Here is a 13,669-nt window from a genome sequence, read left to right as displayed (position 1 = left end):
TCACTCAGTCCTCCATTGAGGAATATGAGAATGTCATCCACAAACAGTAAGTGCGTGAGATGAAAATTATTGGATATGCAGATACCCGAGAGTTGTTGTCTGTCCTTGGCTGATAAGATAAGTCTGCTCAGGCCTTCCATAATCAGGAGGAAAAGAAGAGGGGAGAGGGGGCAACCCTGTCTGAGCCCTCTTTCCGATGTAAAGAAGGGAGTGGCCTCTCCATTAAGAAGAACACTGTAGGCAACCTCAGTAATGCAACACATGACCCATTTAATGAAAGGAAAGGGAAAGCCAAGGTGAGTCAAGAGTAATCTGATGTATAACCAGTTTACTCTATCAAAAGCTTTAGTGAGGTCGACTTTGAGGATCATGCCTTTTTGATTTTTAGTATGGAGGGTGTGAAGGAGTTCCTGTGCAGTGGCAATGGCTTCATGAATCTGACGATGGTCAAGGAAGGCAAATTGTTCAGATGAGATGTGGCGGGATAATATAGGCTTCAGTCGGTTGGCAATAATCTTTGCAATAATCTTGTAGAGACAATTGCAGAGAGAGATGGGTCTGAAGTCATTGAAAGATACAGGCTGATCAGATTTGGGGATAAGGGTGATGAAGGTGGATTTGATGGCAATGGAGATCCTGCCCGATTGTCTGCAAAGTTCAATGACTTTCAATAGGTCATCTGCCAGTATGTCGAAGAAGGCAATATAGAATTCAATGGTCCAGCCATCAGGGCCTGGACTTTTATCCTTTTTGAACCATTTGATAGTTGCTTCCAGCTCTGCCAATGTCACCTCCTTAGTGAGATCATCATGTTCCTCCGGATCAACGAATCTGGGGAATTTCTCAGCCACTCTCATGATTTCAAGAATGTTAGTTTCACGGGGAGCTTTATAAATGCTTCTGAAATGGTCTGTGGCGAGCTTAGATAGATGCCTCTGAGTAGTGACCACATGATCCTGTTCGTCTTTTAGTTCCCATATAGTGTTGATAGCCTTTCTCCCATTGGCGAATCTGTGATAGAAACGAGTGTTGTCATCCCCTTCAGCGAGCCAAATGGCTCGGCTGTGAAGTCTCCAGCTTTCCTCCCTGTCCTTTAGGATCTGGGATCTCTTTAGAATATGAGACATGTAAAGGTCTTTCCTTTCCTGAGTGGGAAAGATGCCACCATCCTCCTCTTCATGAGCAGCAATGAAGTCCTCAGCCTCCCGCAAGGATTGATCATCACGGAGTCTCTTTTGGTGTGCCCAGGCCTTAGAGATCCTTTTAAGCTCCGATAATTTCCTGATGAATCCCTCAGTGAAGTGTTCCTCCTCTTCGATGGGGTGGCTCTGCCAGTAATTTGTGACCATCTGAATATAGGATGGGTCTTTTAACCAGGAGGAGTTGAATTTGAAGGGGCTTTTAATTTTATTATGAATATCAGAGAATTCCAAATAAATTGGTCTGTGGTCGGATATGCCCCCAGATCCCACCCATTGCCTTATACTAGCAATCCTGTTGTGGAGGGATTCTTTAATAAGGAATCTATCGAGCCTCCTGGCCAGACTCTGTTCACCACTCCTGTTGTTTGACCATGTGTGTTGCAGTTTTGTCATGGGGGTGTCGATCCAGTGGTGTTCCTCCAGAAGGGTGGATATGGTATCCGAGAAAGGGTCAATCCTGGCTGCATGCCCCCATGATTCACAGAAGCCCAATGTGAAGTTCAAATCCCCTCCCAGGATAATGTTATCCTGTTGAAAGAGAACAGAGTTCAAGAGAGAATGCCAGTAGGCCGCTCTGTCAGAGCAAGGGCCATATATATTAATGAGTCTAAGGACTGTTTCCATAGACTGTACATAGGCATCGATGCCAATGAATCCTCTGCCACCCCAGGTGTTAATTATTCTCAACGCTCTGTTATTGATACCAATTGCCAGACCCCCGGATCTCCCTGATGCATCTATAGCGTGGAAGGTCCAGTTAGGTAACCAGGCCTCGAGGGATGGTATAAGGGAGTCTGCATTACAGAGCATTTCTTGCAGAAAGATGATGTCCGAAAGAGAGAGGGAGAGAAGTCTCCGAAGGGCTAGTTTTTTGGGTGTACTAGCAAACCCCCTGCAGTTGAAGGATAAGATCTTCATGTCGGATGAGTGGCAGGGCTTTTTGCTCTAAGGGCCCTGAAGATGGTCTGCTGTCGACCAAGTGCGACTTCGGCATCAGCCGCATGTCTGGCTTTTGAAAGACGGGATGGACGCCCTCGCGAGAGCTTCTGGTGAGAAGGCGAAGGGTCGAGGACCAGCCCAATAGCGTCAGTACCAATCCCTCTAGTCCGGGGGCGGAGAGAGTACCGAGGGGGGGCCGGGGAGACGGACCCCGGTGGCGGATCGGTCGCCAGCGGGGGGAGAGATGGTGGACAAGGCGAGTCACAGAGAGAGGGGGAGGGGATGGGACAATTGAGAGTGGAGGGAGGAAAGGGCACTCGGGAGGAGGGAAATGATGATACAGATGCGGGAGGAGTAGAGGGTACAGCCCGATGCAAAGTGACAGATGCAGCCAGATCATGCAAAGAAGAGAGTAAAATAGAAGTGGAGACAACTGACATACCCGGTGTATCGTCGCCCGCCGGTTCAGAGTCATCTGGGACGGGAGCAGGCGATGCACGGGTGGGTTCTTCCACCAGTGATCCAGTCGGTATGGGAGGAGCAGCTTCAGCTTGTACTGGAGTCCCCGCGGGCACCGCAGTCTGAGATTGACTTGGAGGTGGGGAGGGTCGATCCTGTGCCGCACCCTGTGCTTGTGCCGGCCCTTTTCTCAGAAGTGGGCAGTCCCGATAGAGGTGACCAACCTTATGACAATGGCGGCATCTGTAAGGGATCCCTTCGTAGTCTATGATCTGTTTCCTGGAGAAGTCCCTCCACTAGATAGTGATATATTCTTGAAGCCCCCCCCTGGTATCCAGATTAATGAGAAGCCGCGCATATGCCATCATGCCTGTGTGAAGATATGATTTGTCATAATCCATGTAGACCCCAATTGCATTGCCAATTCTGCGGAAGATATCTTCGGACCAAAATTGCAGGGGTAGACCTGGGAGTCTGATCCAAACGGGGCCAATTCCGATCTGTTCCGTGGCTGGATCGAACATGGGAGTCCAGCGTTTCAGAAGAACCGGAGCATGTTCAAAGTGCCAGAAAGAGGAGAGTACCCAATTTGTGTGATCGGCACGAGCGAAACGTAATGCGAACCATCCCCTCACAAAGGTTTGCACGAAGGGTATGTCAACCAAGTGTTGTCCCCAAACTTCTGTGGCCCAAGCCTTTAAACGTGCAGCCGAGTAATTTCGGCCTCTGATGCGACCCACCAGAACCCTATCAGCAAATTCCATGATGTCTCCCCATTGGATGTCCTCCTCGAGCCGGAGGAAAATGTCTTCCTCCCTGGATCTGAAGCAACGGTACTTTTTACCCGGTCCTGTTCTCGGAGGAGGAGGCAGAGGGGGGGACGGAGAAGGGGGGGAGTCAAGGCCGCGAGGAGGGTTAGTAATGGGTGCGAGGGGAGGGGGGAAGGAACCAGTGACGGGGAGTGGATCCGAGAGAGGAGGAATATCAGAGAAACAACCCGAATGAGAACCGGCGGCGGGGGGAGTGGGAGTCGAAGACGGAGCGGTAGGGTAGGGCCATTGATACGCTGCAGAATGAGAGGAACTAGGGTTAGGTTTTAGGCAACCCGCGACAAACCCCAGGGAGGCCGGCGAGAGGGGAGGGGTAGACAATGCAGGCCAAGAGGGGGGAATATCCGGGAGAATAACGGGAGGATGCGGGGAGTCACCGGCAGAGAAAGCAGCAAAATCATCCGAAGGTTCCGGGAGATACATACCTTGTGAGTTGGAAGAGGGGGTACGCCAGATGGAGACGCCGTTCAACGGATCTTCGGTGTAATCGACAGCATCAAGGTCCTCCATACTGCCAGCTAGCGGAACCCTCGAAACGGTGAGAGCCTCGGAGCACAGGTATCCAAGGTGTGATACGGGTATCGATAGCGAGGCGTAACGGCAGGGAGGGCATCAAACGGTAGGAAACAGGGCGATGCGAAGACGGTAACTGCAGAGCGTCAGATGGAGGATAGACTCGTAGGCGCGGCGGGGATGTAGGTGCGGGTACCGGGAGAGATAACCGGGTACGGGCGCGGTGAGCTGCAGACAAGAGATATGACCGAAACCCTAACCATATCCGCCTCGCACTGCAGACTCCATCCTCTTCAAATCCTATATATATATATATATATATATATATATATATATATATATATATATATATATATATATATATATATATATGTATGTATGTATGTATGTATATATAATAGGGTGAACAATAAAATATGTGGCTGAGGTCCATTAAGAAAATAACAAAAATACTAAAAGGAGTTAAGAATGAATAGGATGGTAAAATACATTAAAAAAACATGAAGGATCAAGAAAATAAACTCTAATGAAGAATTAATCAACAACAAATGCTATAAAAAAGAGGCAAATACCTACATAGATTAAAAAACAAACAAAATGAATACCAAAAAGAAGCCTAAAAAACTAGGAGGACATGACATAGGCCCAACTTCTACTAATATTCCAATCATCATCTCTATTCAAATTTTGTGTCTTTTTTCAATTTTTTGGGCCTCCCTCAATTTACGATGATGGGAATGACTAACCCTAGCAATGACTTGGGCCTCCTTAACGCAGATGTGATGCTTAGATTTATCTGCATGCTCTGCCAGAGCAAAGCAGTGGGCCCTGACATGCTTGATGTCAACAGCATGCTCACGAATTCTTTGATTAATCGAGCGACCAATCTCACCAATTTAGGGAGTCCCACAAGAGCATGTGATAACGTAAATGCCCTTCATATTCTTGGGGTCCACTCGGTCTTTTACAAATCTAAGGGAGCTCTAGATGGTATTTAAAGGCCTAAAAGTTGTTAATATAGTTATTAATAATCATAAATGGTTGGGCTTTAAAAAAATACACATAATAATTCCCTTTATCACAATTCTAATGATTATTGGATCATGATTGTTATTATGAGTTAATATTATTATTATAGTATAATAATAATAATAATAATAATTATTATTATTATTATTATTATTATTTTATATTATTGTTATTATAATATTAATTATAATATATTATTATCACTTATTTTTATTAATTAATATTATTATTATAATATTAATATAATGATAATAAATATATAAAAATATAGTCTTATTATTTATATAGTTATTAATAATCTAAATAGTTAGTCATTAAAAAAATACACTTAATAATTCTCTTATCACAATTCTAATTATTACCATGATTGTTATTATGACTTAATATAATTATTAAATAATAATATATATTATTATTATTATTAATTTAATAACTACTATATTATTATTATAATAATATGCTAATAATTATACTATTATAATAACATAATGGTGATCTAATACTATTATTTTTATATTAATATAATATTTATATAATAATATATAAAAATATGGTTTTTATTATTTATATAGTTATTAATAGTTATTAATGTGGTTGATGTAAGTCTTTTAACTTAGAATACCAATGGCAGAGACGAAACAGAGAACCTGTTGGGGTTAAGGTTTCGCCTAGACTCTGAAGACTTCAGCAGCACCGAACGCCTGCACCTGCACCTGACAACCGTCCCTTACATTAGCCCTGTAACATACCTCATACCCACATTGAGCCGTCACAATTATTCCTACATTTTCACCTCCTCGGTTTTACCCTCACCCTCCTCAACACTCCCCCGCCTGCTTCAGTTCACTACAGCAATAAACATCCCTAGGTTCTGGAGGCAGCTGGTGCGGGAAAATAGTGACGGTTATGGAGGAACTAGCAGACTACTAGAAAGACCCATTAGTGGGTACCTCCATCTAGACATCTCCCCAAGTTAACCCGACAATCGGCTACCCCTACGTCTGCAATTTCTCTAACACCGTTGCTTCACTGCCCTAGATCTTAGGGCATCCATGTTCGATGGCTACCCTCTCAGAGGTCTCCCCCTCTTTACCAAACCTCACTGCTCAGCCTTTGTCGCCATCCACCCTAAAATTCGTTAACCAAACCCTGGAACCTAGTTTCGGAATATCCTCGGAGGGCCTCGCTTCCTTTCCATCCTTTGCTGGCTCTTGTGTCCCTTCAGTAGCTCTTTCTAGTGATCTTGTCACCATCACACTAGGGCATCTAGTGCTACCCTCCACGTCCCCCCATCTGGAAATTTCACTGGGATTCCCCCCATCTTCGGAGTCTTCCCATTTGAGCCCCATTTGGACATCCCCATACCTGAGTCAAACCCTTCCCAAGGCAACCCCCAATGTATTTTACCTGATGAAAGATCCCGAAAAGAAAAAACCCTGAGGGTTTTGAAATCGAAGGCTATTGAGGATTTCCTGTGTTTAGGCAAGCACTTTCAATGGAGAGAAGCATTGGACACAACCGACCGTGTGTTGGTAGGAGGAGTGAGGGGTTGGTCTTACAATGCCTCAGGATTGAAGCAGTGGGCGACGAAGGTTTGGGTTCATCATCTGGTTGAGCCTCCATTTGTCCAAAACTCTGTCAGAGGATGGTTTGCGCTTCGTTTTGCTATGGTAGAGCACACCAATTGGGTACTCTCAATGGTTTGGCATCTTGAATAGGAACCAATGCTCCTTCGCAAGTGGATTCCCCTATTCGATCTAGAACAGGAACAACTTGGAGCAAACCCTCTTTAGGTCTAGCTACTTTACCTACCTTTACAATTTTGGTGAGAACACATCTTCAGGTGCGTAGGAAACTCCCTAGGAACTTACCTGGAGTACGAAAAATCCTATCTCACAACAGGAAGGATGGCATATGCAAGAATACTGGTACACTTAGATACCAGCAATGGGCTATAGGAATTTATCACAATTCAATGGCGAAATTTCTCTTGGAGACAGAATTTGGATTATGAAGGGGTCCCCTTAAAATGTAGAAGATGTCACAAGGTTGGGCATCTCTATTGGGACTACCCACTTATCAGCAAGAAAGAAAATGGGGATGTAGGATGGAAAATACCTTCAAGGGTTGTACAAGATCAGGGGGAGAAGCCCCCCAATGGAGATGTAGGGACTCAAGCTTATACGACTCCCACATACAAGGCCCTCTCTCTAGAGACCCCAAAGAAACGTGGTGAGCCTCATCCATGACCTCCCTCTCCTCCTCTCACCAGAGCAAGGGCGGCTACCGAAGCGGTGGTTTCTTCAGGTATGATTTCCTCTTCTCCTAACCACTCTCATTTGTTTACATGTGATGGTTTAAATGCACTTTCTTCTGATAGTAAATATAATGGAATTGGTGTTACACCCCTCCCCATCCCCCTAACATCTCCCTTTTGTAGAAATTCTCACTGTAGATCACCAGATAATGAAAAATACTTGATCTACTTCTAAAAACAAACTTGTGGAAGCTTAATCGATTTTGAGCAAGATCAAATAGAACACATATAACAGAGAATGAGAAATCAATCACACATGAACATAGAAGAATACACTAGGGAATGCCTTAGCTAAAAACCCCGCTATCTGCATTATCATACAAGTGGAAATAACTCTGAATTACACTAAGCTTTAGCTCACAAGCTATCTAGCTCTCAGTACAATCCCTCAATGCTGCTCATAGACTGAATAGACACAACATATGTCTTCCTTCAGTCCTCCAAGCCTCCTATTTCCTTGCGTAGTTTCTCCTGGGTCCTCTGGTTTCCACCTGTGTGAATTCACCTCTCACACAACTCACCAAACTCAGAAATAACTGTGCAATCCTCAAGGAATGAATTCCTTCTGCATGTAAGAGACATCCTCATGGGAATATTCTTGGAACTGATAGTACATTGTCCCTTCCTCTGATCTCAACTGGGTCTATCACTAAACTGACATGCACAAGTTATTTATGAGAGAATATTCTGTTATCTAAAGTACACTAGTTACATGCATGCATGCATTAACTAACTGAACTCACAATCAATTCCACAAATTGTTGGAACTAATCTAACTGGACTTAACTTAGTTAACTGAGCTAACTAGTTACAACTCAAAGTACAACTCATCCTGATCTCCTTAATTAAGGGATAACTTCCTCAATCAAGGGGATAATTGTTGCATGTCTTCTCATGTTTGATTTTATCCAACTATTAACTCAAGATGAATCAATTAATTATTTTACAAACAGCTACTAAGATAAAATTCAAATTTCAATTATCAATTTTAGTTTAGGGAATAACTAAAATTGGAATGTATCCCAAAATGCTATTTATAGAAATGCTATTTTTAGCACTTCTATATTTAGCATTTCTTGTTGCTATTTTCAACACTCCCTCTCAACAAGAAAGGGATTATCTGTCACCGTGATACTTTCACTGTGGAACTCGAATTTGTATTTTGACAATGAATTATTCAAAATATCTGCATCCTGCTCCTCGATCAAAACATATAGCAACAACATGATCCTCTTCACCACACAGTCGGTAAGATGAAGATACCAGATATCGATGTGCTTGGACATGTCATGAAATGCTAGATTCTTAGAGAGTTTGATACAACTCTGGTTATCGCAATAGATCACAAATGGATCCATCCTCTGATCAAACAATCCAACTAGAATTTTCCGCATCCAAATGGCCTCACATGCTGCCTGACTGGCAGCCATGTATTTAGTCTCTACTGAGCTAAGTGCAACTGACCTCTGTTTCTTGTTGTACTAAGAAATTTAGTTGAACCAAGGTTAAAAATTCCTCCTGAAGTGCTCTTCTGATCTGATGGACTCCCTGCCCAATCCGCATCTGTGAAGCCCTAAAGCTTCACTCCCTCTGTCCATCTGTACCATAATCCATACTCAGATGTGCCTCTAAGGTATCTCAGCACATGCTTCTCTACCTTCGAAAACAGCTTGGTAGGCTGAACCATAGCTTGACTCAGCTGGTTCATGCAAAGCACAAATCTAGTCATGTGTTCACTAAATACATCAATGAACCCACAAGATGTCGATAAATAGTAGTAGCTACTACCCCACCCGAAGTAGCATCCTCCTTCCTCCAGTTACATGCTAGAGGAGACTGCATGGGCTTGCACTTCTGCATGTGGAATCTCCTGAGTATCTCATTGGCATACTTGCCTTTAGACACAAATACTTCCCCATCCTTCTGCCACACTTCCATGCCTAGAAAGTAGTGCACGAGACCCATGTCTTTCATCTTGAACTCTCTTGCAAGGTCCTCCTTGCAAGACTTGATCAACTAATCATCACCTTTCAATATCAGATCATCAACATAAAGAAAAATAATCAATATCTTACCTTCTACCATGATGTGGTAAAGTTTCACATCTACTTCAATCTTTGTTAAGCCCAACCCAGTGAAATAGCTGTTGATCCTGGTCTACAAAGCACGAGGTTCTTGCTTCATCCCATACAAAGCTCTCTTGAGTTGGCACACATGTGACTCACGATCAATGGTCTCAAATCCTTTCGGCTACTCTATTTACACCTCTTTTTCAATATTACCATTAAGGAACATAGTCTTCACATCCATATGATGGATCTTCTAAACCATCTAAGCTGATAGTGCCAACATCGACCTAATAGATGATTACCTTACTACAGGAGAAAAAGTGTCATCATAGTCGATCCCCTCAACCTATGAGAAACCACGGGCAACAAACCTTGCCTTATGTTTCTCCACACTCCCATCAGCTACTTGCTTTACCTTGTAAATCCATCGGGAACTCACTACTGACTTGTTCTCTGGTCATAGAAGAACATCCCAAACACTGTTTCGAACTATGGAGTCGTACTCCTCCACCATAGCATCAACCCAAACTAGTTGCTGCACTACTTCCTTGAAGGAAGATGGTTCGGTCTCTATACATTCCCCAACCAGGGCCATGTAACCAGTGTACCACTTAGGTGACCTCCTCTGTCTACGCTGAGAAGATGGTTGTCCCACGTTCTCTCTCACATCCATCATCAATCTGTCAGCTTCCCTTGAGCATTTTCACCATCTCTAGAAGACTCTCCATGAGTGGATGTCTCCACTCCTGGATCCTCTACATGAGGCTGCTCCACATGAGTCTGAGGCTCCTCCTATGCATGCAACTTGAGATCCCTTTCAAGGGAAACTCACACGACCTTCTGCTCATCAAACATCAGATCTCTGCGTACCACTATCCTCTGACTGGTAGGAATGAACACCCGATAGTTGTGGGGTGTATCAGTGTACCCCACAAGTATCCCCAACTTAGCTGTTGGCTCTAGCTTCTTCCGAGCATCTTTGGTCACATGGAAATAAACGGATGATCCAAATATTCTGAAGTGACTCACATTTGGTCTCTTCTCAGAGAAGGCCTCCACTGGTGTCTTTATCCTTAGTATACGATGCGGGCTTCTATTCTGCAAGTATATTGTTGTATTGCATGCCTCAGCCCACAAATGAAGTGGTAGGCTTTGGTCATGCAACATCGCCCGAGTTGCTCCCACAATTGATATGTTCTTCCTTTCAGCCACAGCATTTTGCTGTGGGTTATGGGGTGTCGTCAACTCCCATTTAATTCCTTCTGTTGCACAGAAGTCCTTAAACTATTGGGAGACATACTCTCCACCATTGTCGCTTCACAAGGCCCTTATTTTCTTTCCAGATTCTTTCTCAACCAAGGCTTTGAACCCACAAAACCTTGAGAAGGTTTAATCCTTCTTCTACATGAAGTAGATCGAACATATACTAGAAAAATCATGAATAAAAATAACATAGTACCTTTGTTTAGCGGTGGAGGCTGTCGAAAATGCTCCACACACATCTGTATGAACTCACTCCAGGATTGTTCCAGCTCGACTGTCTTGATCCTGAAAGGAATATTTTTTATACTTACCCAAGGCACAAGCTTTGCAGGTATCCACTTTCTCCATTTTACCCTTGGGAATTTCAAGGCCCCATGGTGCAAGTGGCCCGATCTTCTATGCCATAGCTTTCCAATATCTTGGCTTTGCACCAACTCTTCTTTGGAACTCAATGCGACACAGTAATCTACCTCGAGCTTGTAGAGATTGTTTACTTGAATCCTAAGCCTCTTGGTCTGTCCAGTGCCGATAAGCCTTAAGAATGCCTTTCCTTTACTAAAGACTACGTCATAGCCTTTGTCTTCCAACATAATGACAGACACAATATTCTTCTTCAGACCAAGCACATACTATACATCAGTCAGGGTGAGAGGAGGTCCATGCTCCCTCTGAAACACAACCGTGCTTTTACCTGAAACACGATACTTTCCATAATCACCCATTTCTATGCACATTTGGAGGTCCATCTCCTCCAAGGTACTGAACAGACTCTTGTCGCTGATCATGTGGAATGAGGCTCCACTGTCCAAGTACCAAACACAACCCACCATCGATGAAACCATGCATGTGATGAGGGTGAAATCCAATTCGAACTATGAGGCTAGTGCCTCGCCATCTGATCCTTTTGAGGATCCCTTCTTGGATTTCTTCTATGGACAATTCGTAGCATAATGGCCCACCTCATTACAATGAAAGCATCGCACTTTCGATTTTTCAATCTTCTTCCCACCATGGGAAGAACTCAATTTAGAATGGGAAGCCTTCCCTTTCCCTTTCCTCACCTTACTCACTAAGGCTAGATTTTCTTCATCATCTTGCTTTGATGAAGAGCCATCTCTGGTGCTTCTCCTTATCTCCTCCTGCATCATATCCAACCAAATTCATTCCCAATCTGGCAGTTTTTCTCTTCCATTTACTAAGTCTTTGTAGCTATGCCAGCTTGAGGAAGACCGAGGAGAGAAAAACTCACCATGTCATCATCGTCTGTCATGATTCCTACACTTCCAAGCTCATCCCTGTAGGTGGTGAGCTTGTTCAGATATCTAGAGATCACGTCGCCCTTTTCACACTTGATTTTCCAAAGCTTGTCTTTCAGCGCCAGCTTCCTCTAATCGTTCTTGTTCTGATATAGATCCTTCAATGTTTTCCACATTGAAAATGGTGTCTCCTTCCCATGGAGACTCGAGGCAATGTGGTCTAGAACTCCCTCCAGAAGAATCCTCCTCGCTCTAGCCACACATTTCTTCCATTCCGCCAATTCTTGGGCATTAGCAGCTGCTTGGTTGGGGACTTCTTGATCAATGAAGTCCTTCAAACAGTTTTCCTCCAATACCACTTCCATGCGATCCTTCCAGGCTATATAATTCGAGCTGCCATCTAGGGCATACTCAAGTCTCAAACAGTTGAACGCCATTGGTGAAATTTGAGACGTGATAAGAATTCAATTTCTATAATTAGGAACTTCAAACTTCAAAATTCTCCCTTCTTTGTATATTATTCTCCACTTTGATCACCTTTTCTCTGATACCATGTAGAAATTCTCATTGTAGATCACCAGATAATGCAATATACTAAAGCAAAATACTTGATCTACTTCTACAAACAAAATTGCGGTCCGAGCTTAATCGATATTGAGCAAGATCCAATAGACCACATATAACAGAGAATGAGAAATCAATCACACATGGACACAGAAGAATACTCTGGGGAAAGCCTCAGCTAAAAACCCCGCTATTTGTATTATGATACAGGTGGAAATATCTCCGGATTACACTAAGCTTTAGCTCACAAGCTATCCAACTCTCAGTACAATCCCTCAATGCTACCAATAGATTGAATAGACACAACATATGCCTTACCTCAGTCCTCCAAGCCTCCTATTTCTTTGTGCAGTTTCTCCTGGGTCCTCTAGCTGCCACCTATGCGAATTTTCACCTCTCACACAACTCATCAAACGCAAAAATAACTACGCAATCCTCAAGGAATGAAGTCCTTCTGCATGCAACAGATATCCTCATAGAAATATTCCTGCAACTGATATTACACTATCCTTCCTCTAATTTCAATTGGGTCTCTGACTGAACTGACATGCATGAGTTATTTAAGAGAGAATATTATGTTATCTAAGGTACACTAGTTACATGCATGCATGCATTAACTAACGGAACTCACAATCAGTTCCAAAAACTGTTGGATCTAATCTAACTGGACTCAACTCAGTTAACTAAGCTAACTAATTACAACTCAAAGTACAACTCATCCTGTTCTCCTTAATTAAGGGATAACTTCCGCAATCAAGGGGATAATTGCTGCATGTCTTCACATAGACTTCATGTGTGATTTTCTCCAAATAATTAACTCAAGATGAATTAATTAATTATTTTACAAATAGTTGCTAAGATCAAATTCGAATTTTAATTCTCAATTTTATTTCAGGGACTAACTAAAATTGGAATGTATCCCAAAATGCTATTTATGTAATGTTATTTTTAGCACTTCTATATTTAGCATTTATTGTTGCTATTTTCAACACCTTTCAAACACATGCTTCCACTTTCTTTGTCACTCCCCCATCTCTCCCAGATCTCACACCCTTCATTACCCCGATTCCTGAAGTAGGGCCTCCCTCCCTGTGCCATCAGACTCGATCTAAGGCTAAGAAAAAGTTAAAGGTCTCAGATAATTTTGGACTAGATCTTATTCTGACCCCGATTCCTCCTAAGCTACCAAGGGGTTGACCCACCTCCCTCTCAAAGAAAAAAATCCATG

General features: G+C 43.1%; 1 protein-coding gene across 1 annotated transcript; it reads right to left on the bottom strand.

Annotated features, from left to right (window-relative positions):
* Nucleotides 1-496: 496 nt before the first annotated feature.
* LOC149186758 (uncharacterized) lies at nt 497-2,012 on the bottom strand. Its single transcript, XM_089409439.1, has 2 exons — nt 740-2,012; nt 497-648 (listed from the first exon to the last, which is right to left on the bottom strand). Exons 1-2 carry the CDS (start codon nt 2,010-2,012, stop codon nt 497-499), a joined length of 1,425 nt encoding a protein of 474 aa, XP_089265565.1.
* Nucleotides 2,013-13,669: the final 11,657 nt, after the last annotated feature.

The sequence above is a fragment of the Pinus tabuliformis genome, chromosome 3_1, assembly GCF_031772625.1.
Source record: "Pinus tabuliformis cultivar Carrire ecotype Pingquan chromosome 3_1, CPIR1, whole genome shotgun sequence".
NCBI classification, from domain to species: domain Eukaryota; kingdom Viridiplantae; phylum Streptophyta; class Pinopsida; order Pinales; family Pinaceae; genus Pinus; species Pinus tabuliformis.
The sequence above is the reverse complement of the archived record's forward strand: the minus strand, read 5'-3'. Positions and strand labels throughout refer to the sequence as shown.

Excerpts from the sequence above, each read along its gene's own strand:
- LOC149186758 (XM_089409439.1), bottom strand. The coding sequence starts at position 2,012 with ATGCTCTGTAATGCAGACTCCCTTATACCATCCCTCGAGGCCTGGTTA. Across the intron at positions 649-739 it reads ATGGTTCAAAAAGGATAAAA|ACAATCGGGCAGGATCTCCA; the intron begins GTCCAGGCCCTG and ends TGAACTTTGCAG.